At 28.3% G+C, this 24,223-nt stretch overlaps 1 protein-coding gene across 1 annotated transcript; it reads right to left on the bottom strand.

The window, feature by feature from the left end:
• Positions 1-429: 429 nt before the first annotated feature.
• On the bottom strand, positions 430-19,608 carry LOC129958213 (hemocyanin C chain-like). The gene is made up of 9 exons (XM_056070494.1): positions 19,362-19,608; positions 16,153-16,373; positions 10,676-10,884; positions 8,676-9,072; positions 7,141-7,269; positions 5,871-6,005; positions 5,598-5,784; positions 3,822-4,045; positions 430-767 (listed from the first exon to the last, which is right to left on the bottom strand). Exons 1-9 carry the CDS (start codon positions 19,564-19,566, stop codon positions 573-575), a joined length of 1,902 nt encoding a protein of 633 aa, XP_055926469.1. The 5' UTR covers positions 19,567-19,608; the 3' UTR covers positions 430-572.
• Positions 19,609-24,223: the final 4,615 nt, after the last annotated feature.

The raw sequence follows: 24,223 nt of genomic DNA, 5'->3' as shown, positions 1-24,223 counted from the left end.
TAGAAAGAAATTCAAGAGTATAGTCATTGATTATTTTTCATACTCTTAAATGTTATGCATTCTGTTTCAGCTTTGATTTTTTCAATGTTAAAAATGAATTTATCTCGAATGCTTATCATATAATATGATTTTTCCCCAGAAAAGTATTCTCTAAATTATTAATTCAGTTTTTAGAGGTTGTTTTCAATAAATGCATATACTGTAAAAACTATTGATAACAAAATATATGTAGACATATCAGAAGCATATATGCATGTAATCAAATAATAAGCATTTTGTTTTATCAGCTCAATAGACAGATTTTTGGGATTAACAAGCTTATCTTTGTTACAATACAGATATTAATCATCAGCCTGTTCTTTAACTATATCAATCAGTTGTAAACGTGTTATATGTAAGTAACACACAGCAATAAACACATTTAGTGCATATTTTGCAGACTATTTTATTGAAGTAGTATAAGCAATTTTGCAATTTGGAAATCTAATTTTTTCTCTCATTTAAATTTCACTTGATTTTCAGAAATGGTTTTTACTATGAATTGATTTTATTAAATCAAACTGGATAGAACTTTAGTGTCCAGAGGCGTGGAGAATCTTCACTTTGGTGACTGACATATTGGACAAGAGCCAGTCCTGCACAGAATCTGCATGAATGGTCCTGTCAAATGGATAGCCCATTGCCTTACGATCAGGATAAAGATCATCCTTCACACCACAGTAGCTTACTGCATCGGCACACACATTCTTATCTGTAAGCTGACCAACCTGTAAAGAAAAAGAATATCCATTTCAGTTTTAACACTTTTAATAAAAATGCAATACCTCAGTAACAGAATTTAATGTAGAATTACTTTTAGTATATTCGGATAGCTTACACCTTTAATTAATTTATTAAGTAATAACATTTTTTTTTAGGCAAGAAGCAGAAAAATGAGTTTCAAATAGTAAAATAATCTTCATTAATTCTTATATGCATGAATACATATTTTTGACCCGCACTGAAATTCTTTTCAGAACGAACTTTTAAAATAAAATTTATATAAAAAAATATTAAGAAATAGAAAAATACATGCTTAGTTACAATTTGTAAGACACTGTTTTAATACCTTAATACTTTGAAATGTTGTGAATGCAATTATTTCATTAGCTCTAGAGTGAGAGGAGAAAATTTGAATACTTGAATGCCTTTTTTAATTTCCTGGTATCTGAAATACTTTATTCTGATCATTTATCAAAATAGAGTGCGAATATGAAATATATGATTTAATATTGTATCATCAGATGACATATTCATATTTGCCCGATGATTCATCAGATGACTATGGACAAATTTATATTTCATACATTCAAAGTACACAAATTCTACAATCAAGTGGAAATACGTATTTCAGATTTTAATTTCAAGCACAACTGTGAACTATTTGGAAATTATACTTTTATGTAAATGTTTTATATTGTAAAAAAGTAAAGATCTCTCTATAAGGATTATTTCATCACTTTATGAAATGAACTAGCTATCTGGTTCCCAGCGTTTTGATACTGAATGATATATACTCAAATGGGAGATATGGTCGAATTATCAATAAGTACTTTTTGTATCTTTATGTTAATTTCAATAAAATATTTTCCCACTATTTTCAGAAGAAAAATTCTGGTTAGTATTATTCTTTTAAAGCTATAGCTCTTTAGATATTTCTGTCATCTTTATTATATCCCATCAGAAATTAGATCTTCCAGAGTCTCACAAATGAAGAAATAACTCACATATCTTAAGTAATGAAAAAAGAAATTTTAATATTAATTTGATTTCCAACACCAAAGCATGATTCACAATGGGACATACAGAAATTCATCACAATGGAAGCAAAACATTTGATCTCTGCCAATATGCATGAATTTAAAATGAATAAAAAATTATCCTAGCCTTAAAATGGCTAAATAATTCTCAATGATGCTTGGTTATTGCAGCCACATCGTATTACATAATAGAACAGGCTTTTTTTCCAGCTAGGCATTCTTAATGAAAATTATTCCTTTTCTAAATCAATTCAAGGATTTCAAAGGAATATTTTCTTTTTATAAATGCTATTTTCCTTTTGATGATAAATATTAGCACAAATATCCGAATTATTTTACATTCCATATTTTTTTTAGTTTATTTCATGTAAAATAAAATTTATTGAAAAATGGTAAAAACTTTAGAATAAAGATTTTTGGATAATAAATATAGCCTTTTGTGTGTAATATCATGTCTAGTGCAGCATTCTTTTTTTTTCAAATTCTAAATAAAATGTTTACAAAATACTGTAATATAAAATACTATTTTCATGATCAATTTATTTCATAAGTCTTTAGTTATAAATAAAACTTGGCCTTAGTTTAAAGTTTTCTCAGAATTTCAAAATAAGAAACAAAAAATTGACTGATGCTATAAAAGCTCTTAAACTTGATATATATTCCATTACTTAATACTGATTGAAGGCTCTTTTCTCTTAAAGTAACGTCATAAATGTATTTGTTTTTATATCAGCTTAACTTTTAACTTTGGATTAATATACCCTTGAATCAACAAACTTGTACTTTAAAACCTGGTTATATGAACTGTCTTATGCATTTTGAATGCAGCAAATTCCATCCAATATCATAATTGTCAATAATTTAGAGATATAGAAACTTCCAATTTTTAAAAACAAATTTCTAGTAAATAAGCCATAGCTGATACTTTTACTAGCTGTCAAATGTGAAAAGGCAAGCAAAACTGTACCTCTGACTGTCAACAAAGGTAAACTGAGAAAATGACTCAAGAAATTAAAGTGAAAATACAACTTACCACAAGCCAAAGTGAGGAAACTAGTCACAAAACATATATGTTTTATTTGCATAACTGATGTTATTGCAATTTCGCATTTTACACAAAAATATACTTTTAAAAAAATGAACTTTATTCTTATGGTTATACATACGTTTACAAATTATATCTCTTATAATTTGCAAATTATTACATCACTCTCTTAAGCTTTTTACTACATGCTCATTTTTTGTAAATCTATTTTAGATTTAATTCCATTAAGATTCTTTAAAACAATTGCAGAAAGAATTTTACAGTGCTGCCTTATTCAAATATGTATTTTCTGCTACATATGACCAGATCTTTCTATTTTGTGTAGTATACTTTTGTCCAATTTTTCCAAATACTTAAGATGTCTAAACTTTAGATAAGTTTTTTTCACTGTTTTTAGATCTTTTTTAATAACTCAGTGATTAATAACAATAAAACAGAATTTATTCTTCTTGATTTTGTGAAAGACTGCAACAAAATATCATTTCTATGGATTTCTTTGATAAATATCAAATATCATGTAGATACAATCACCAGTTTTCGTTACATCAATTCCTGTTAACAAAAAAAAAAAAGCTTTCTAATTTTTATTTCTTTCCCACTAATTATATTTCACAAATAAAAAAGAATTTTTAACTAAAAACTGCATATAAAACAAAACTGCAATCGATTTATCTGACAAAAATATCTTCATCTTACTTTGTTGGTTGAGTGCAACTGTTAGCATTCAGCACTGCATCTATTGCAAGGCGCTGTTTTGGAAATATTTATATAATCACAGTATTGAATTTTTCAGAAAAAAGGAATTTATCCATCTACAGCCATTAAGTCAGCATAATAAGTTAAAGATAAATTCATATATTGATCTGCTTTTATAACATTTTCAGACTTCAGTAAGTATTTTTCAAATACAACATATTAGCTGACTAGCATATAAATTTTTATATACATTACTAACATATTAAAACATAGAAACATACCAAGTCCTTCAAATGATCTGTAACCATGACGAAAAGATGGAATTCCATTCCTTTGTCATTTCCTTTGGGAATGAGAAGGTGATCTGGCCATCCACAGCTGCAATACTCAGAAGAGTGCTCAGTGGTGCCTTCTCCTTTAAGTAATTGTGAGAATTTTCGCTCCTTTGAAATAGTCACACTTGATTCCCGAGATGATCGAGTGATAACATTTAATCCGGGCTTTACTACCATAAAAAATTTTCAGTATTAAAAAAATTGTTTTAAGAATATTTATTTACATTAAATTTTGCTTTGTGAAAACTTTTTTTTGAAAATTACATTTTTGAAGATAATTAACTAGTTAATAAATACATATACAATAATATAACCAAAGCAATGCATTGCAACTAATTAAAAGATGAATTTTAGGATACCACATCGTTTCAAAATTTTGGTAGTTGGAAATTTCATGGGATAGTTCTTCAGAATTTATCTTACTATTAAATCTGATAATTATAAGAATCTTTTCCTAAAATTAGTATAATTTTGCAACCAAAAATAATAAATAAATAAAATCTACAATTATTTTAAACATTTAAAATAAGTTTTTTTTTTTCACTTATTTCTTTCACTTATTCTTCCACTTATTGATAATATTAAATTCACATAAGTACCTCTAAAAATAATTTAAGTATCAAATGAAATATTTTTTAAAAATATTATAGTAATGATATAATTTAAAATGGTAATTTGTAATATATTAGATTAGATGAAAAAATATTTGAACATTTTTCTCAGCTTCTAAAGGCTTAAATTTCTTTTTGTTCATTAACAATGTTAGAAGTTGTTTTCAAATTTAAATTTTAGTTGATGAAAATTATTAAAGAAATCCATTGAATGACAGTTTCAAATAATTCTACAATGGAATTTAATTTTCAAATACATACAAATTTTCATTGAAATATCTTTCTATTTATTTTCTATGCTAGTATATCTTTTTCATAGCAATTATATATATATATATATTTTAATTTACTCTAAAAATAACCATAATAATCAAAAATAATGTCAGTTCAATATAATAATTTTTCTGAAGTTATCAGAAGTTACCATTTTATCCTTTAGATATCATACTAGTCTTTTTATTTCATTAAATTAAAATTTGCAATTTTGCATGCATTTCAATGGCCGCTGTTTTTCTGCATCTCTAATGCTCAAGTTTAAATATAATTATTGTCTTGGATATTACCAGATCTTGTGCAATATGACCAATTTACGAATTCCTATAAACAAATTTGGCTAGCAGAATACTTACAATTTTTATTGATTTAAAAGTAATCAACAAAAATGTGAAATTGCAAAGCTTACAAATTTTTCTTAAATCATTCCAATACAAGTAATAACATTGTTGGCAAGACAGTATTTTTTCTTAAATTTGAAATAAGTTGTTGTTTCCTAATCCCATTCGTTTCCCAATTTGCTGGATGCAAAATTAAAAGTGCGAATATGTTTTAAATAAATTCCTTTTCAGTAGAAAAAAGTATAAATGTCAATCTAAAGCAGAGATTAGAACAAGGAAAAAAAAAAGTGAGAGAGAGAGAGAAAGAAGCTCTAGAACCACAAACTGATTAAATATTGACAAAATATTTTCTACTTTTACCATTTATAAATATAAACAACATTTTTAAAAAATATTTTTTCAATGACTTTTATTTTACAGTTTTGTTTTTACTTATTTTTAAATTGAATGTATACTGTATTATAATTATTCTTAACTGATTTATGAAAATGACTTACGGGTTGCATGGAACCTGTCCAATTCAATCATAAGGCGTCTCAATTCATCAATTTTGATGACATTTCCTAATTCATCATGGATAGGAGCAAGGAAGATTCTGATGGTTCCATGGTTAATTTTAGTAGTATTATTTTGCACTTTGATTTCATAGGAAAATGGTTCGTGGTCAAGGTGGTGATAACGAATCTATTTGAAAATAACCATAGAATCACCAAACCATTGTCATCAAAATTTCATCACACAATTTAGAAAATTATTTTAATATGACTTACTTTTACAGCTCCTTTTCTGCCAAAGTTCAGAGCATTTGACAAATCTAGGGTGTCTTCTTCAAAGGTTGTTGTTACCAAGTTATCTTTGTGAGCATGAACTGTCACACCGTCTATCTCCACTCCAGTAAATCCAAGCTTGAAAAAAAAAACAAAAAAAACATAGAATTACTCATTCATATATTATACATTTCATGAAAGAAATGCTCACAGAATTGCTGGACAAAGAAAATATATTGCACATCTAACCTTTGTAAACAGAATTATAATCAGTTAATTAACACTAATAACTTATGAATGTAAGTTTATGAATGTTACAAATATTTTTCAAATAAATTTGTTATTAGTTGATTTGTTAATTAATTTCTGTATTTCTCCAGTTGCAGCTTCTGAACTGTTTCACATTTATAACCGAAAATAAGGACAAACTTTTAAAAATGAACAAAAAGTCCAACGTAATAATTTGCATTAGGCATTCACTAAATTTTCAGTTTAATAGACTAATTACATTAGAAAGAGTCTGACATTTTTCAGTTTTTACAACACACACAAAAAAAGGGAGTGAGAGAGAGATGGTAGAAACTATAGTACAAAATAATTTTGTATTATGAAAATCTCAAAACAATAAGATGAAAGACTTCCTTCCCAATTTTACTTGAACAGTATCACATACTTAAATGTCAAACATTATTAATTAGAGAAAACATGTAAAAGAATTACTATTGGTTTTGTCTAGTATATATTCATGATAATTAAGAAAAATTGAAAGACTATGGATACATATCTTTCAAAAGGTTAAAAAAAAGGTCTAATAAATGCCATTATCAATATCCTAATCAAATTAACATAAAACAGTCAAAAATTTTGTTTCAATATCTTCATAATATTGCATTGTTGTCTATTGAACAGCATTGTGGAAATATTGTGCAATATCCTGTGATTACAGGAAAATGTTTGTCATGAATCATAGTTTTCCTTAATCATTTGTAGGGAGTCAAAAACTGTTTATTTGGAAGCAGATAGTTATAAAGAAAAGTATAATTCGATGGTTAAAATATATTGTATTATTCAGATATTTAAAAATGCAAAACAAAACAAAAAAATACATATAGCATAAAATTAGATATAACATATGCTAAGGAGAGAATTTTTATTTTAATTGTCAAACTTTTTATTGACAATAATTCTATAATGAATTGTTTTGAATTTATAAGATTATGTCAAGTACGAAATTATATAAATTGTTAAATACTTAAAAAAAATTTTGGCTTACATCATCACTGGTATACGATGGAAGTTTTTTCTTGTATTCATTGAACATATCATCAATAAATCGATGCCATCTGTAGAAAATAGGATCTCGCAGAGCAGTTGCTGAATCATCCATAACACCTGGGTTATTCTATATAAAATAAGAAATTCTTGTAAATTAAAATTTATGAATCACAGAAGTCATTAAATAATACATCAACTTCTGTAAGCACATCTAATCTATTCGCAACTGCTCACTGTAAAACTCAATGAAAATACAAAATTAAATAAAAAGAACGACACAAAGCTTTATTATCTGTAGTATATTAAAAGTTAATATATGATAACATTATACTTTAACTTCTTAATCAAACGAACCATTTTAAATATTTGCTTTCTCACTTATTCTCCTATAAATTAATCCTAATCCTCCTAAAAATTAATATAAAAAGTTATAAGAATTTATATGAAAACGTATATTTTTAGCTAAATTAATTTCATTTATTTGTCTTATTATTTCCTGATTTATTATCCATTTCATAACTGAATTTGAGTGCTCCCTCTATAACTATGTAAATAGATATTCAACTCCAAAGTAAATAAAAAAAGTTTTCACTGCATAAACCTAACTTTATTATATTTAATGCAGGTGTATTTCAATTATTGGATTTGTCATTCAAAGACATGACTTGTCCAATTTACTGCTACTCCAATGTAATTTAGAATTTCAACATCATAGACCTACATGCAAACAGTTTCACATAGAATAAAACAATATATCGCATTCTTATCATAAATAAGTAATCATTTTCAATTTAAGAGTATTATTCATTTGGTAATTATTTTATGAAAGGCAACTGACAATGTTAGATCACTATGCATGCATTTTGAACAGACATCGCTGACAAAGAATTCCCTGATAGGATACAAGGCAGTGCATGCAAATAATCTGCCCATAATTCAGTGTTGAAACCAGTTTCTACAGAATGATTCAAAACCTGTTTTATATATTTTAGGAAAATTCAGGCTAAAGTAAGGCATCTGTTTCAGTAGACAATTGCTACTGCATTTTAAACATTTAATTCGATTAGTTTCAGTTTTAATTGCAGAAAATTTGTATGCTTGGTGAATAATTATTTCAATATATTTAAGAATAGAGAATTGATTTTTATTAACTATGTTATTAATAGAAAATAAGAAAAAAGAATTAAAGTTTTTATTTTGTAATTCACTGTGGTATTGAAGCATCATTCATGTATTGAATATTCATATTTTTCAAATAATAAATTCAAATTAAATTATTCAAAAACATTATAATTAAATAAAAAAGGATAAGAAATCCATAAACATATCCAACACCGCGAAAACCCCTAACTGAATCAATACAAAAGCTTCTCAAAACAAAAGGTGTTATACAATTAGATAGCAAATAAACTACAGTTAAGAAAGTTAATGAACATAGAACAGACATTCAGAACTAGTTTTATGTAAGGCATTTATTTTGAATATTAATATAAAGACAGTCATTTAACAGGAAATAACTGTAGGCAGTCTTACCTGGTATCTGCCATCAGGATCAAGAACATTAGCCATGAGAACATGTCCCCAGTTATGCAGACTGCCATAATATTCAGGATTCTTAGATTCATGACTGGATTCAATAATGTCACCCAAAATGTCAATACCATGTGTTTCATCCAGAATAGTTTCTCGACCATCAGCATCAGTAACGGAGCCCAAGTTGATGGCATCCAAGATTCTTTCCCTCCATCTTTCCAGATCCTGAACACCAATACCATGAATATCATGCAACTGCATGCCAGCTGGTCTTGAAGCATATGGCAATCCATTGATGACTGAGCTCAAATGTGCAGAATATCCCTCCAATTTTTCATGGAAATTATGAAAGGGAATCATTCTAGGCAATCCATTTGACAGTCTTTCACAGTCATATCTATTAGAAACATTAAAACATTTTTTTAAATGCAATTTAATTAATAATAAAAAATGAACTTAGTTCATTAAATTCAAACTAATTCTAAAAGATTCTTTTATTCCTCCTATAAAAATAATGGGTTTTTTTTTTTTTTTTGGTTTTTTTTAATTATTGAGTCTGAACAAATGTCACAATGACTCAAAAACTGGAAAATAAATAAGCATTAATTAACGATAAATGGAAAGTATATTATAAATATAAAAATACAAATTTAAACAGTTTTTTTTTTTTTTTTTTTTTTGCTTATAAATCTTTGCTCCAAATGCTCCAAAATGTTTGAAATTGTGATGATTTTCTTAAATTTTTTGAAGGCATATGTTGAAATATATCAAAAAAGAAGGCATTTCATCAATTCATTTGAATAATTTATAAAGTTTACAAAACCCTGTTTTTGGTTCCTACACTAGATCAATCATGCTTATTTCTAGCATCAAATTTGGGAATACATTAATAAAACTAAGACAATTCGTCAGGAAAATAACAATTTCTTTATTCTTCAATTTTAAGAAAATTTGGAAATAACATGTTTTATTATTTATAGTATAATTTTACCCAGCATTAAGATATGAAATTTCTGATTTATAATACGCGGCTTCTTTTCTAATCTTTGTAGAAAAGTTCTTAGTAGAAAATATTCATTAAAAAAAAAAAAAGATTAGAGAATAATCTTTTTATAACATTTTTTTTTTTTAAATTTTGAGACAGTCACGCGTAATGTATATATTAGTCTTTAAGTTAATAAAATATTTGTTTACATTGAAAGTTGTCTTAAGTGGTATAGTTAAAGAACTTGTGGAGGGAGATCCCAAAGAATTTCATCCTTATCCTCCCATCCTTTGAAGTTTTATAGTAAATCTTTTAAACCAGAATGCCGTTAATAGAATAAACATTGAATTAAAGTATTATCTCAACAAATATATAACAATGTTTCGGAAAATGACTACTCAAAACACTAGATACTTGTCTTTGAATAAAATGGTGCCATTTTAGACTTAGAGATAGGATATTCATTATGACAGGCATATTATTTAGAAAAATCGTTCAATTCTTCATCTTCTGTATATACTTATTTTTTCCAGAATAATTATTTTTTGTTCTAGTGATGTATCATATGAAATTTATTTAAAATCTAAATACACTGAAAGATAAGTGCTTTGAAAAACAATAGTAACAGAATAAAAGAGATATAATTCCTCCCCCCCAATCTATTTAGCACAATTTGGTTAGTTTAAATTTCATATTCTTTACATTTTAAAGTATCAGGTCATTTTGTTACTATTTTTGGTGCATTTCTCCACCTTTGCTTTGGTAATCTTTTTGGTTTTCAACATGTATTATTCTATATGCGTAACATAAGAATGCAGCCTTATTAACACAAAACGTTTAACAATATTATTACATCTTTATGATACTGTACAGCACATAGAATATCGAACAACAGCATTGAAATATAGTATAATATCTAATGATAATAGGGAGCGATAGCAATTTTTGATTTATAAATAATATTTGTGGTAAGTAAAGGTTCCTCCTACCAGTGAAACTAAGATATTTCCATTACCTAGCACACATTTGTTGATGCATGTAGTAGAAAATTTCTCCCTTTCTATCTTTATGCTTTCCTGTTACTGCTGCATTCCAGGTACTAGGATATACCAAATGCCAATGCCAATGATGAGCATTAATTCCAATGTCCTCTCTGTAGTAGGCCAAGTTATACTCGGGATCCAAGATGTTACCAGTAGCTTCCACATCCACAATAATCTCATCCTATTTTCAACAAAGTTTTAATTTTAATTCAAATAAATAAGAAAAGCCTTTTAAATTGTTAATTATTTTTTAATCAAATCAAAAAACAAAAATGCACTAAAAAAATTTTTAATGTTAGAAAAGATTCATTTTTATAAGAACTTTGATAATATCATGGACCAAAATGGTAAATCACTAATTTTTTTTTTTCGTTGGTTTTTGATTTATTACACGATTTTAAGATTTTGGTAAGATCGACAGGTTCCATCACACATAAGATGCCAAGATATCGCCAAATTCCATTATGCATAAGTTGCCAAGATTTCACCAAGTTGTAGCATTCCAAAGTTCACTTGGCAATTTTTAGATTATACCAAACTCCATTATACAAAAAATACCAAGATTTTGGCTAGATGATTGGTTTGCCATTTTCAGCAATATATCGCGGTGGTCATAAGCAAAAAACAAAAAGTGCACTAAGTTCAGTAAAATACAGAACATTTGTGAATAGCATATAATTGCATGATGGGTATAAGCATTTCCCGAAAATTATGAATTGAGAAAAATTGACTTATGGAATTTTTAGATACAAATATTTTCTTAAAATGTAGTTACATTTTCAACAAGTGTCAATAAAAATAAGTAATAAAATTTACTATAAGTAAAAAAAATAAGTAATTAAATTTTCGAACTCTTCAGAGAGTTCGAAAATCTGCATGCATAAAATGAACAGGGCGAAGTAGTTTCAAAGTAATTGGTTCACGCAGAAGATCAGCTGCTTTGAAAATTTAGATTCTGATAAAAAAAATATATTATATACTTCAATGTTAGAAAAAAAATTTAGTGAAAGGAATAAAATGACATCTTTGTACCATTATTGGTCTTACTTATATCTGAAACTATTGTTACAGAATTATGAAAGTGTGGAAAATAATAATTCTTTCTTCTTTCATAGTTACATATGCATTAATATTTAGGCAATAGTCTCTAAGTAATCTACTTTCTAAAAACAGTTTCCTAATCGCTCGAACTCCGATTTCACTGCAGACTCTGCCTTATTATTCAGTCGCTATTCTGCTGTCACTATGGCTTGAACAAACACAGTTTAACAAGGATTAAAAATTGGATTATTTCATTAAAAGTATGAAAAATTAAAAGTGTTTAAGAACTCAACAACTGCTTCTTCAAATCATGTTTTGCATTTATATTAATAATTTGTTTTTAACCACGGATAATGAAAATTTATTCAACGCAGTCTCTGAAACAGATTAGGATTGCAAGTTAATTGAATTAACAGCAATCAGATTCAATTAACTCGCATAGTTTTGTTTAGTTATATTAATGTCCCGTTTCAAAGAAGCACTAGAGTTATTTTGAGATGGACCTCGTAATTGTGAGCTGTGGTCAGATGACGAGGACGACACCTGAGCTGGCACCCCCTCTCCAAACTTCCACAGCACACCAGCGGGAGGACGTTCGGCCCCGACGGATTTAACGTGTACCAGGCCCACTTACACGACGGTTCTTCGGCGGAATCGGCCTAAAGCCCTCCTGTTCCGAAGCCAAGACCTTACCACCAGACCACCGTGGCCCTCTCAATTAACTTGCAATCAAAATTTTATGAATCGGAAATTTTGTATGTTCCTTCAAAAACTCGTTTTTTAAAATAGTTTTTAGATATAATCTTTTGTAATTGTGAGATTTTGTGGCAAAAAATCCCATGGATGCGAATTTCAATCAGCAAAGTTCATTTTGCTATAAAACTCTTTAGCTACAAAAAACTAAATTATATGTGACAGTATAAAATGAATAAAATGTTGATAAAATGTAAAAAGCTTTATTTTAATATATTATACTGCTTTTATGGCAGTTCAACTTTTCCTTTCAGACATGTCAAAGAAAAAACATGGCAATTTTCAAATCACAAATAATAAAAAATATATTGGCTATTGTGCTTTAGATATATATTTAAAAATATTTAATAAAACTTGCTCAGGTTAACCCTACAGTGGCAGAAATTCGTTTAGTATGTTGATAAAGAAAATTCTGTATGAAAAAAATAAACACTTTTTTCAATGAAAATTATGGAGTAATTTTTAAGTATTCTAACAAATAGGAAGCTAATTATTTATTCAGGAAGTAGTTTAGTTTAGTTATATTAAATTCCGTCTTGAGCGCCAAGTGAGTTATTTGGGACAGATCTCGTAATTTTGAAACTCTGAAAAAGTTATAATTTTAAAAAAAATCGAGTGAATTTTTCAATAAGGGAGAAAGAACATCATAGTCACATAGTCATCAATGCAAAATTCTAAAATGAAAAGAAAAACGTGTGCTAACTTCGAATTTGCAATAGAGCAGTACTAACATGCTAAATGTCCATTAAATTAAGAATAGAAAATAGCAGTTGAGTGAGGATTCTTTTTCTTCCATTGTTCTTTTATGAGTTCAGTCAGTCACGTATCATAAAACAACATGAGCTAATAAATAAATTAAAAGTATCGAAAGAAATCCCAGCTTATGAAACTGGAGTGACCGAGGGAATTTATTGGCATCTCCATTTTGCTTAATACAAGCATCTATATAATCATTTTTCCTAAAGAAAGGATTCATAAGAATAAGTAAACAATTACAAACTATGCTTTTCCATATTTACAAACTCTTCCTTGAGTAGTAGGTTTAGGCTTTATGAAAGAAATATATTCTTTGATTTTATTAATCATGACAGTTTGATAAAATGAACTTTGTTTCTAGCAAACCTCTTCATACATTTCAAAAAACAACAGGAGTGGTCTTTTCAAACTTTCGAGCATACTCTTCACGAAATTTTTTCTCCCTCGCTCTCGCACAAAATTGTGGATTTTGGGTAATGCCGCAAATACCTTGCTCATGTACGATATTTACGAAATATCGATCTTTGGCGTGAATCTAGCATTTTTACTGAATCTATCGGGATAATATATATTTTAGATATTTTTTCACAACCGATTGACACAAAAATTTGACATGGAATTGTAGTTGTAATCACTAAATAACAAAACGAATTTCATTGATTGAAATCATTTCGTTTACATGCATGCGAAAGTACGGACGAATAGACGGTCAACAGTTGGACAGATTTAGCTCAAAATTTGATAAGAATCTACACTTTAGATGCTAAACCCGCGAGTCAAATTTTATCTACTTTTCTCTTTGAGTTTTGTAGTTATGGGGTTCTCTTCTACTCGAACAGCCAAACAGATAGATTTCCTAGGAATGGATTTTGTTCAAAAGTTGATAGAGATCTACAAATAAAGCCATATATACATCGATACGAGAAAGTATTTAAATACATTTTTAAGTTGCAAGTTGCAAAAAAATTCCAAGTATCAATTATGGCTTATACTTTCAAAGGAAACTCCAAAAATAATTAACTTTTAAATTTAAAGAAAAATAAAATTCTTGTTAATTATGGAATTAATGAAATAGTTTTTAAAATTTAAGGAATTTAATTATTTATTTTAAATCTAAGAATAATATATTTGTAATTAATCATATAATTTTTTTTTGAATGAAACAAAAATATATGACAATCGTATATCATAAGGAAATTATGAATTAAAATTATATAACTTTTAAATAATTAATATTTTTATGTTATAACGATTGAATAAGAACAAAGACTTTTTTTTTGTGCTAGAACTGCCAAATATCATCGCTTATAATTATAGAAAATATAATACTATTGGATCGGGTGAAAATTCGCTTTGATATGATTTCGCTTCTTTTTTTTGTTAGTTATTTTCTTTTTAAACTTATAAGCAATTTTTATTTATCATCCCACACATTGCATTAATACCAAACATTTATTATTTAGCTAAACTAAAAATCCTTGCTGATGATACAACTTTATTCAGATAAGTTATTCAATTATTATTATTTTATAGACAATAATTTTTATAAAATTGGTATAATTGTTATGAATTATAAAAAAATGTTGGACAAAATCTCCTATGTCAGTCTAGAAAATGGAAATGAAGTATTTCCTGCTCTTTTGCATTTTGTTTAAAACCTGGAAATTGTATCATAATTTTGAAGGAAACGATTTATCGATGTATTAATCATATTATTACTTTCTCGTAATAGAAGTATACAAAGAAAAAATACTGTAATCGTCCAAAAATTCGAAGTCGACATTTTAACGAATTTCCACGTTTCAGAACACCTTGAATCCGGAAAACACATTTTTGAAATTATATCTGTCTGTCCGTGAGTATGAAAATTCAAAAACGCTTTGAACTGGAAATAGATGAAATTTGGTGTATGGTTTTTACAGCAAATTTGTAAACTTCCTTTATATTTTGAACGAAATCCATTCAGAAAAAGTCTGACTGTCCGGTTGTCTGAATATAAATTAATATGAAAAGTACAAAACGAAGAGAGTTAGATAAAGAAAATTTAGTACAAAGATTTATGCACTCGTATGTACGTTAGTATAGATTCGTATCAATTTTGCAGCCAAAACCTTCAAGGAGTTGACCCTTCTTTCTTGTGCTTTCATAAGCATGCAAAGGTGATATCTTGAAAACGCATTGACTTAAATATATGAAATTTAATATGTAGTTTTGTAACTATGATTGTAGCTCTGTGGCAATTTTAGTTTCAATCAATCAGAAAAAAGACATTAATAATTTCTTTTGTAACTCTTGTTCGCCAATGACGTGGGGGTTAATAATACACAAATACATTTGATAACAAGCATGCGAGAAAATTTCGGGGGGGGGGACTTCTCCCGATGGTTAATAAAGAAAAGGACATATGCTTGCATTTGAGTGGATAATTTTAACAATTTTTCTCAAAAACTATACGTATACATTCTGCCTCTAGTGAAATGTTAGCAAGGCAGTCAGCTGCTCTCTTAGTCTTTTAGTCTGCGGAGACCAAATTTTTATGATAGTTTTAATAAGACTCCCTTCCTGATGAATTTTGTTGAATTTCCCCCACCCCCCTCCCTCTCTGTTTTTCCTTTTTAGGTATTATGCAATGTTAAATGATTAATAACTATTATGTTGATAATAAGTAATTACCAATTTTTAACTGTGACATATTACTTCTCTAATAATAGATGGCATTTTTTCTGTACTCTGGCCTTTTATTTTTATATTCTGTAGTTTATATTATTTGTATTAAAATGAGAAGAAATTTTGAGTTGTCCTTCCCTGATTGAAGAATAGCATGTAATAAATCTTTGCTATCACTGCATTCGCCGCATTCTTATTCTTGTAATAAATGTTTGAAATATCATAGCCTTACCTCTTTGTCAGGGTGGGTGTTCGCAACCTTGAAGGCCTTGTAGATGGTTTCCACAGGGAAGAACTTGTCAGGGAAGACTTCTTGAATTGGAGGCAGGGAGACACCTCGGCAATCCCCACGATGCAAGATAGCTACAGACACGGCGTACACGTAAAGTGCTTCATTCACGAAGTCTCGAGCCTGGTGGCACAAATCGACGAATTCATCGAAGGTTTCGGCACCTGAAAGAAATTGTTACAAGAATAAGAAACTAACTACTTCAACAAAAAAAATCGTCGTGAAATATTTTGAAGTAAAATTTCTTTTTTAAGCCATAAAAATCTGCAATGAAAATTGGGAAGTTTTAAAGATGGAATTGAAATGGAACAATGAGTCTAATAATACAAGTTGTTCTATAATACAACCTTAAGTATAGTATGCAACATTAAGCCTATTTAATAACACCGCAAAAATGTTGCGAAATATTTTTGGAGTTAATAGAAAAGGATAAACATATAACCCAAAAGGCCACAGTATTTTTTTTTTTTGTGTGTGTGTGTTTTTGCCATTTTCTACTGTTATTTTCCCCACCCTCTCTGGTTTTATTTATCGATTTCTGATTTTAAAAGCGTAAAATAAGCGCATAATATTGCATTCAAGGCACCTTCTGGCTCTAAGAAATGACTTCTTATCCAATCTTCGCTACGGCACTGAAGATAAAGTACAAATGCAATTCATTAAGACATTCAGCAAGTCTCTACCCCTCTTTTCATTGTTTTCTAGGTTTTATATCTTTTCTATTATTTTTTAAATTAATTAATTAAAATTTAGTAATTAATTAAGTGAAATTAATTAATTAAGTGAAATTAGTTAATTAATTAATTATTTTTTTAAATTTAATTTTGTTATTTCGTCCTTTTATGTTATGAATTAATTATTCAGATTAAGAAAATTTGTTAAAATTTTATTAAACTATCTATAGTGTAGCACTAAATCCAAGAATTTTAGTTTAATAAATGATAATATTTTTTATGTTTTGTTTGTATTTAAAAATATGGTCAAAATTCTTCATTCTTATTCTGACTCGATTAATTAACAAATTTCTTAAACAAATTAATTACTAGTTCGATTTTCGATTTCTTAAACAAATTAATCACTACGAAGTAACTATGACTTCAAAAAAGCATGAAATAGTATTGTTTTAAGTCCTAAAGCATATTTGATCTTGAAAACGTTAATATTTAATAAAGAGAATTTTTATTTTTCTTGCTAGTTCTTGTTATTTAGATTATTAACTCTTGCGAATTCCGTAAAAAGAATACAAAAATCTTACTGAAACTGTTGAAATATATATTTACCACTGTTTTTCCACACTGTTGGGCTTTCCTGCTGACTTTAATAGGATATTACAATGGAAATAAAAATTCTGAATTCTTTTTAACGAAATTTCTAATTTTTTGAACGAAATTTCAAATTTATTTTCTGACAGAAAAGCAAGTCAAAAGGCATTCATTTAGCAGAAGACATAAAATAAGATTTTAAAAACTTAATTGCTGTTTCTGCTCCGAATATGAATGTTATAATTTTGAAATTTAAATTATTCACTACATAAAATTTTAATACTTTCTTACTCTGAAATTGCTTAAAGATAATTGCTAAATACAATTGATATTTCCATTATATAGTTGAAACTTAGAAAAAAATTAATAAATTGTCAAAATACGAGTTTCATTCTTTCTCTCTTTTTTCTTTCACATTTCATAAGCCTGCGCAGATTTTTCCTGCTTTAAAGAAATGTTTACACAGATGCATGTGTATTCAGGGCAAAATTGGGGGGAGGAAGGGGGGGGGGGGTAAGAAGTTGCTTATCGTTTGAAAATTAATTTTAAGAGATAAATGAAAATTACATATAATGGATATAGAGCAAATGAAATAATTCACTTATAAAGAATTTTAATCAGATAACTAATGTTATATAATAGTTCATATCTTTTGGAAATATGCATAAATTCTATCAAAACTACTGAACTGCATTTTTTTTTTCTTTGTATTAATTTACTCGAGATTTGTTGAACATTATGCTATGACTTCATTTTATTTTTCGCTATGAATACAAATTAAATTTTCAAAAACCATTGTATCTTGGTACCAAGGTTGACTATTTAAAAATAAGCAAGCATGGTAGTTTAATTTCACATCACGGAATATGTTAGCATTTTTAGCTTAAAAGTTATAAAATATATACAAACGCTTCAGATAAAATTAATTTCTGATAGTTGTGAATTCACTATTATGCATCACTGAACTGCTTTTATATTTCTTATAAAGAACTTTTAATCCAGATATGGTCTTCATTATTTGATTTCATTTCCTACGTAGTTCAACGTTAGTTTATCGCTTCATTGTGCATTTTTTACCTTTCAAATAGTATCCAGAGTACTTTTTACAATTTAATTAAATGTTTCCTTATATATAAATATAATGGTGTCTAGATTCGGATTACTAATTTACATAAGATTTTTTATACCAATAATTTATGCCAATATTTGAAGAATATTGATTTTGTATATATTGATAGTAAGTATTGGATAGTAATTCCAGTGCTATACAAATTTGATGGGAAATGAAGAAACTTGAAACTCATAGGTTGAGAACTAATTTCATTTTTAAATTAAACACTAGTAAACGTCTTTACTATTAACTGCTTCTGATTTAAAACAATTTTAATTCACATAGCAGTCCAGTTTAAATCCGATGGACGAAACCTCAAAATCAAAAATACCCACAATACAGAACCATAACAAGAGAACTGTAACAGACTCATAGACAAACAGCTTGGACCAGAAAATTGGCTTAAAACAGGCATCCCATAGTTATTAAACATTGTTATAAATCCAAAAATAAAGCGATGCACAAGACCCACTAAGTAAAGTTGCGAAAACTAGTAGAATGATAATCTTTACGTAATCATCTTTACAGTTTCAAAGAATCTACTGGATTAATATTTAAGTAATTATTTCCATAATTTTTAAGTACCTACAGAGGTAATCTGCACGAAATTACAGCTGTAAGTATTTAAAATGTATATCATTATTCAATTACCGCAGCAATTTTCAAGTATTTAAAACGGCAGTCTTCACGTAACTATAAATCCTTACAATACTTTGGTAGCTGCTAATTTGAAAAACAAAATATAAATATGGTAGTTTTAGCCAGCAAGTTGAACTTACCCAACAAGACTTCGATGAGTTTATTGGCTTCAACGAGGTGATCGTGATGGAAAGTTGAGAAGAGTTGACCCCTTCCTAAGATGCCAAGGCCTCGGAGCTTGGGATCCCTTTCGACTCGCAAACCGAACTTGGTTTTAGTTGGTAATGCGCAGTATTCGAACAGGGGCAAAACCCGTTGCTGCTTTTCCGCTGCGTCTGAAGCCATCTTAACCTCTGGTGACGAACGTTCAACCCTGGCCGGATATTCTTGGGGTCCCCTTTATATATTCGATGTTGATCGTTTTCGTCGAAATGTTTGCTACGTCCCGATCACTATTTTAATCTTGACAAGAACTCGATGGGATCGGCATATCCGTCCGTCGACTGTTCTCTATTTCTGCTATTTATATTTTAATTGCTTCCTACCATTTTCTAGTTGTTACATTTCGGTTTACCGTTTTTGTATAGACGAAGTAGAGGAAAATTGTAAGATTATCTGGCAAAAAATTAATCGTAAAAATTAAGTGATAATTACTTTGTAAACTGATATAAGCTAAATATGTCAAATCAGTGTTAATTTGGATTTTGTGCTTGAAAAAAAAATACTTTCATTTTTTGGAAATGAATGGCTTCTTTACGTTTTATTTTCAATATTTTTTACCGATTTCAAATTGACACTTTTTAACGGCTTCTAATTTCTCTTTTTTTTTTTTTCTTTTGATATACCGAAAAAAATATTGAGCAATCAAACAATATATAACTAAATATTGAATTAAATATTCATTAATTTCAATTTTAAGTTAGACTTGTAAAGTCCTTATTGATACTGTATAAAGAAGTAAATCTAGATTTCAATAAATAAAGAAAAGAAAAGAAAAAAACAAAACAAAGAGGGATTTGTAAGAAAGGCAACAGAACAATATTCTATCTAACATTCTAGAGTAGAAAGATTTAAAATAATCTCTCTAACATTGTATATTTAAATTTGATTCAAAATGTGCTAATGCAGTATATTTCCTGGGGTTATCCTTTTCTTTTGATATTTATATTTTAATCGTTTCCTATCGTCTTCTATTTCGCTCAAATAATTTTTTAATTAGTTAGATATTGAAATTCGTTAGAGAAATATTATATAATCATCTAGAAAGCAAATGAGAATGAAGCAATATTTCTAAATTAGTTTTGAAATATATATTGTGTAAAATTGATATATTTTCTTTTCCTTCTTGCATCTTCTATTCAAAGAAGTCAGTGGTAATAAGAAATTAAAAAGAAAAAAATCAGTGACAACAATGAAAAAATTAACATATAAAAAAACTTGTTTATATTTAGGAACTAGATGGCAGATTTTCTTATTAATGTATTCGCTATAATACATTAATTTTTTTTTTTACTATTTTTTCACTGCAACAATTTTTTGTTCATTTATTTTTTTTTTATAAACAGGAAATACTTGAAGCATAAGAAATGAAACATTTTCTAAAAGAAATGGAAGGCAAAGAAATGATAAAAATTAGCCGTAACAATTTTTATAGATTTAACTCTATATACGAAGAAATCTATCCATATTTAGAGAATCTGGCATATAAAAAAAGGGGGAAATGGTGATATTTCATTATATCTAGAGCAAAAGATTTATAATCAGTGACCAATTATTAAAAACCCGAATTACATTACTATAATTTGTATCGTGAAACTGTCAGTAAATTCTGTTTTTATTTTAACTATTTCTTTTTATAATATTATTAATTCTATAACTTATTTTATTGTACGTATGTTACTATATTGTAAATAAATGAGAAGAAACTAATGATTATAAGTTTGAAATACATTTTAAGATTTATGTATAACAACATAACATACATAAATAACATAAATTTAGATAAGAACATAAATTTCATGTAAAAAAAAACACATTGAGCTATTTCAAAAAATCTAAGACACTTTATTTTTGATTTTAGATTGGGAATACATTTGCAATCACCAATCAGAGCAGTAATTTGAATGCAACTCTTTTAGCCTGTGCTAATAATCATTGATTGAAAGAAAAACCTATAAACTAAGAGAAGAGTTGGCTTCTTCAGAGAATTTAAATACCCAGGAAATTACACGGCTGAACATTACCAATCATTCTTCGATTGATGGGCCTTTCACTGAAATTCCATTTTCTATCATTCTATTTCTCATATGATGTCGTAATCAATTCATTTTCGAGGCAGGAAAATTCCAGGTCCGAAACTCAATTCCACTGATGAAAACCATGGTGCCAGGTGCTCGTTAAATCTTACGAGAGTCAAACTTTCTCCATTTGATGTGATTGGGAAGTTGGCAGAAGAGGGCGCCCACTCAGGGAACCAGTGAGAGTCGGCACTCTCTTTGTCATCTGACGGCCACGGTGGTCTGGTGGTAAGGTCTCGGTTTCGGAAGGTTTCAGGCTCGAAACCCAATTCTCCGAAGAACCATCGTATAAGCGGGGTCTGGTGCACGTTAAATCCGTCGGGACCAAACGATCTCCCGCTGGTGTGGTGTGGAAGTTTGGAGAGGGGATGCCAGCTCAGGTGCCATCCTCGTCATCTGACCGCGGTTCAAAATTACGTGGCCCGTCCCAAAATAACCCTAGTGTTGCTTTAAAACGGGACGTTGATGTAACTAAACTGAACTAAACCTTGTCATCTGTCAAATAAAGATTACAAGGTCAGTTTCAAACTACCTCTAGTGTTGCTTCGAAACTAGATGCAAATATTAATAAACTAAACTAGTCGAAATGTGTTTCGATGTAATGAGCACATTTAATTCGGGTTTATTTTTTTTTCTTTATTTTTTCGTTTTGAAACTCAATTCTTTGAATAAATCTGATTAAATTATTGATTTTGAATTTTACCATATTTCTTTTTTGAAAGGTATTTCTATTTTCAAACACATCATCACTTTCTGAAAAGATTACTTTTAAAACCTGGCTTTCTTTCTAAACAATTACATTTTGATAATTAAATTTTGCCTAGCTGAAAAAGAAATTACATTTGGGTGATATAATTTTTGATAAATTCTAAAAAGATTCTTTTTCCCATTTCTGAATATTATAAAATATCAAATAGCCAGTTTTTTACAATGTGTTTACTTTAATAAATACTTTTCCAATACTAATGCTTATCCGCACCTTTTATAAGGAAAATTTAATTAAATGGGAATTCATGGAATATAATCCAAAACGTTTTAAAAATCCGGTGCAGTTCTTGTGTGTGTGTGTGAGAGAGAGAGAGAGAGAGAGAGAAAGAAAGAATAGAAAACTTACAAAGGAAAAAGACGTTGATTTATAGTTTTATCTCTAACACATAGCTGAAATAACAAAAATTATATTTACAAATTAAAATAACTTCCGAATCTTTTGAAAACTTAAAATTGAACGCTTATTATCTAGTTTGAGATTTTTTAAAAAATGCATATAACAATTAATGAAGGATTATTTTATTAATTTCGTCTTATGTCAAATGAAGTTAAATGTGATTTTTGATTCATACAGTTTAATATAAAATGAAAATAATTTACTATTAAATCTTCGCTTTTAAAGAAATTTTATCATTTTCAAAAAACAAATACATGCAATATGCAACAGGCATTAATTGACCGCCTGTCTAAAGTTCCCTATTTCGTTCATTTAATAAAATAAGATTCTTAAATTTTTATACTTAGTTAAATAATTCAACTTAAATTAATAAGGATAAACTCTAGCAAATTTAGTAGATAAAACATCATCGAGCGAACAAAATGTCAAAGCCGGCTGTCACGCATCGAAAAAGTGAAATCTGTATCACCTACAAAAGACATTCCGTTATACGATGTGCTCCATGCAGGTGCCACTCCATAAAAGAGATACATTAAAACATTAGGAAAACATCTCCCCTTATAATATACTTTCCAGGAAACATGAAACAATTAATCATACGTTGACTTTCGATCCTCGTGTTTGGAGTACGAGGATTGGAAAAGTTTATTCTAAAACTGAATTTAGAAGGAACCATATTTCTATTTTTATATTAACTAGATTTCGGAACTATATCTTAAGCTACAGCGATATGGACTTCGTAAAATTGAAATTTGGAGAATTTTGAATATTTGAGTTACCACTTTATTACACAAGTTTTCAAATAGAGTCAAGTCAAGACAATATTTAATTCCTTTTCCACTCAGAACACAACTAAATTGTTTTACAGTGGAAACGGGATTATCTCTTTTGTATTATTTTATGGTTTATCCCCATTAGTGCCCCATAAAAAGTTATGCTCTGGAAAATAGTGAAAGGATGACTGAAATTTTAATCGCCGTCAGGCATCGAGAATAACACCTGGGCTGGGCTAATTTTACTGTTTCATGCCACACTGATGCCGCTGCATTTGTTCAATGTGCAACGATGATTCGACTTGCATCATGTTAGCACACTCGAAGAGCTGTTTATCAAATCCAAATCCGAACAGCGATGTTCTGCTCTCAAAGTCTCTATCACATACTTCTAAGGTCTATACTGTTCGATAGGAAGTATGGACCATATGAATTATGTACATTATACTTATTTGCACTTTATATAATTGAATTGGAATAAATCATATCCATAGAGGAATACATGGTTTTCAGGAATAATATATATATATATAGTTCCCAATTGATAAAAGAATTGTAGAGAAGACAGTTATAAAAAATTATAAAAATATATTTCTAGGTGAAGGTAAGAAAGTTTTTAAAAGATTTCACTAAATCAAGTATTATTTTTAATAAGCATTTAAAAAACTAACAGGATATTAGCAGGATTAATCATCATTAACTTCATAACATTTGTTCCTCAAGTTATGAAGTTAATAATGAATGAAGTTTCCTTGCAGTGTAGAAAT

The sequence above is a fragment of the Argiope bruennichi genome, chromosome X1 (assembly GCF_947563725.1).
Source record: "Argiope bruennichi chromosome X1, qqArgBrue1.1, whole genome shotgun sequence".
Classification (NCBI taxonomy): Eukaryota; Metazoa; Arthropoda; class Arachnida; order Araneae; family Araneidae; genus Argiope; species Argiope bruennichi.
Note: the sequence above shows the minus strand (reverse complement) of the source record. Positions and strands in the feature narration are given on the sequence as shown.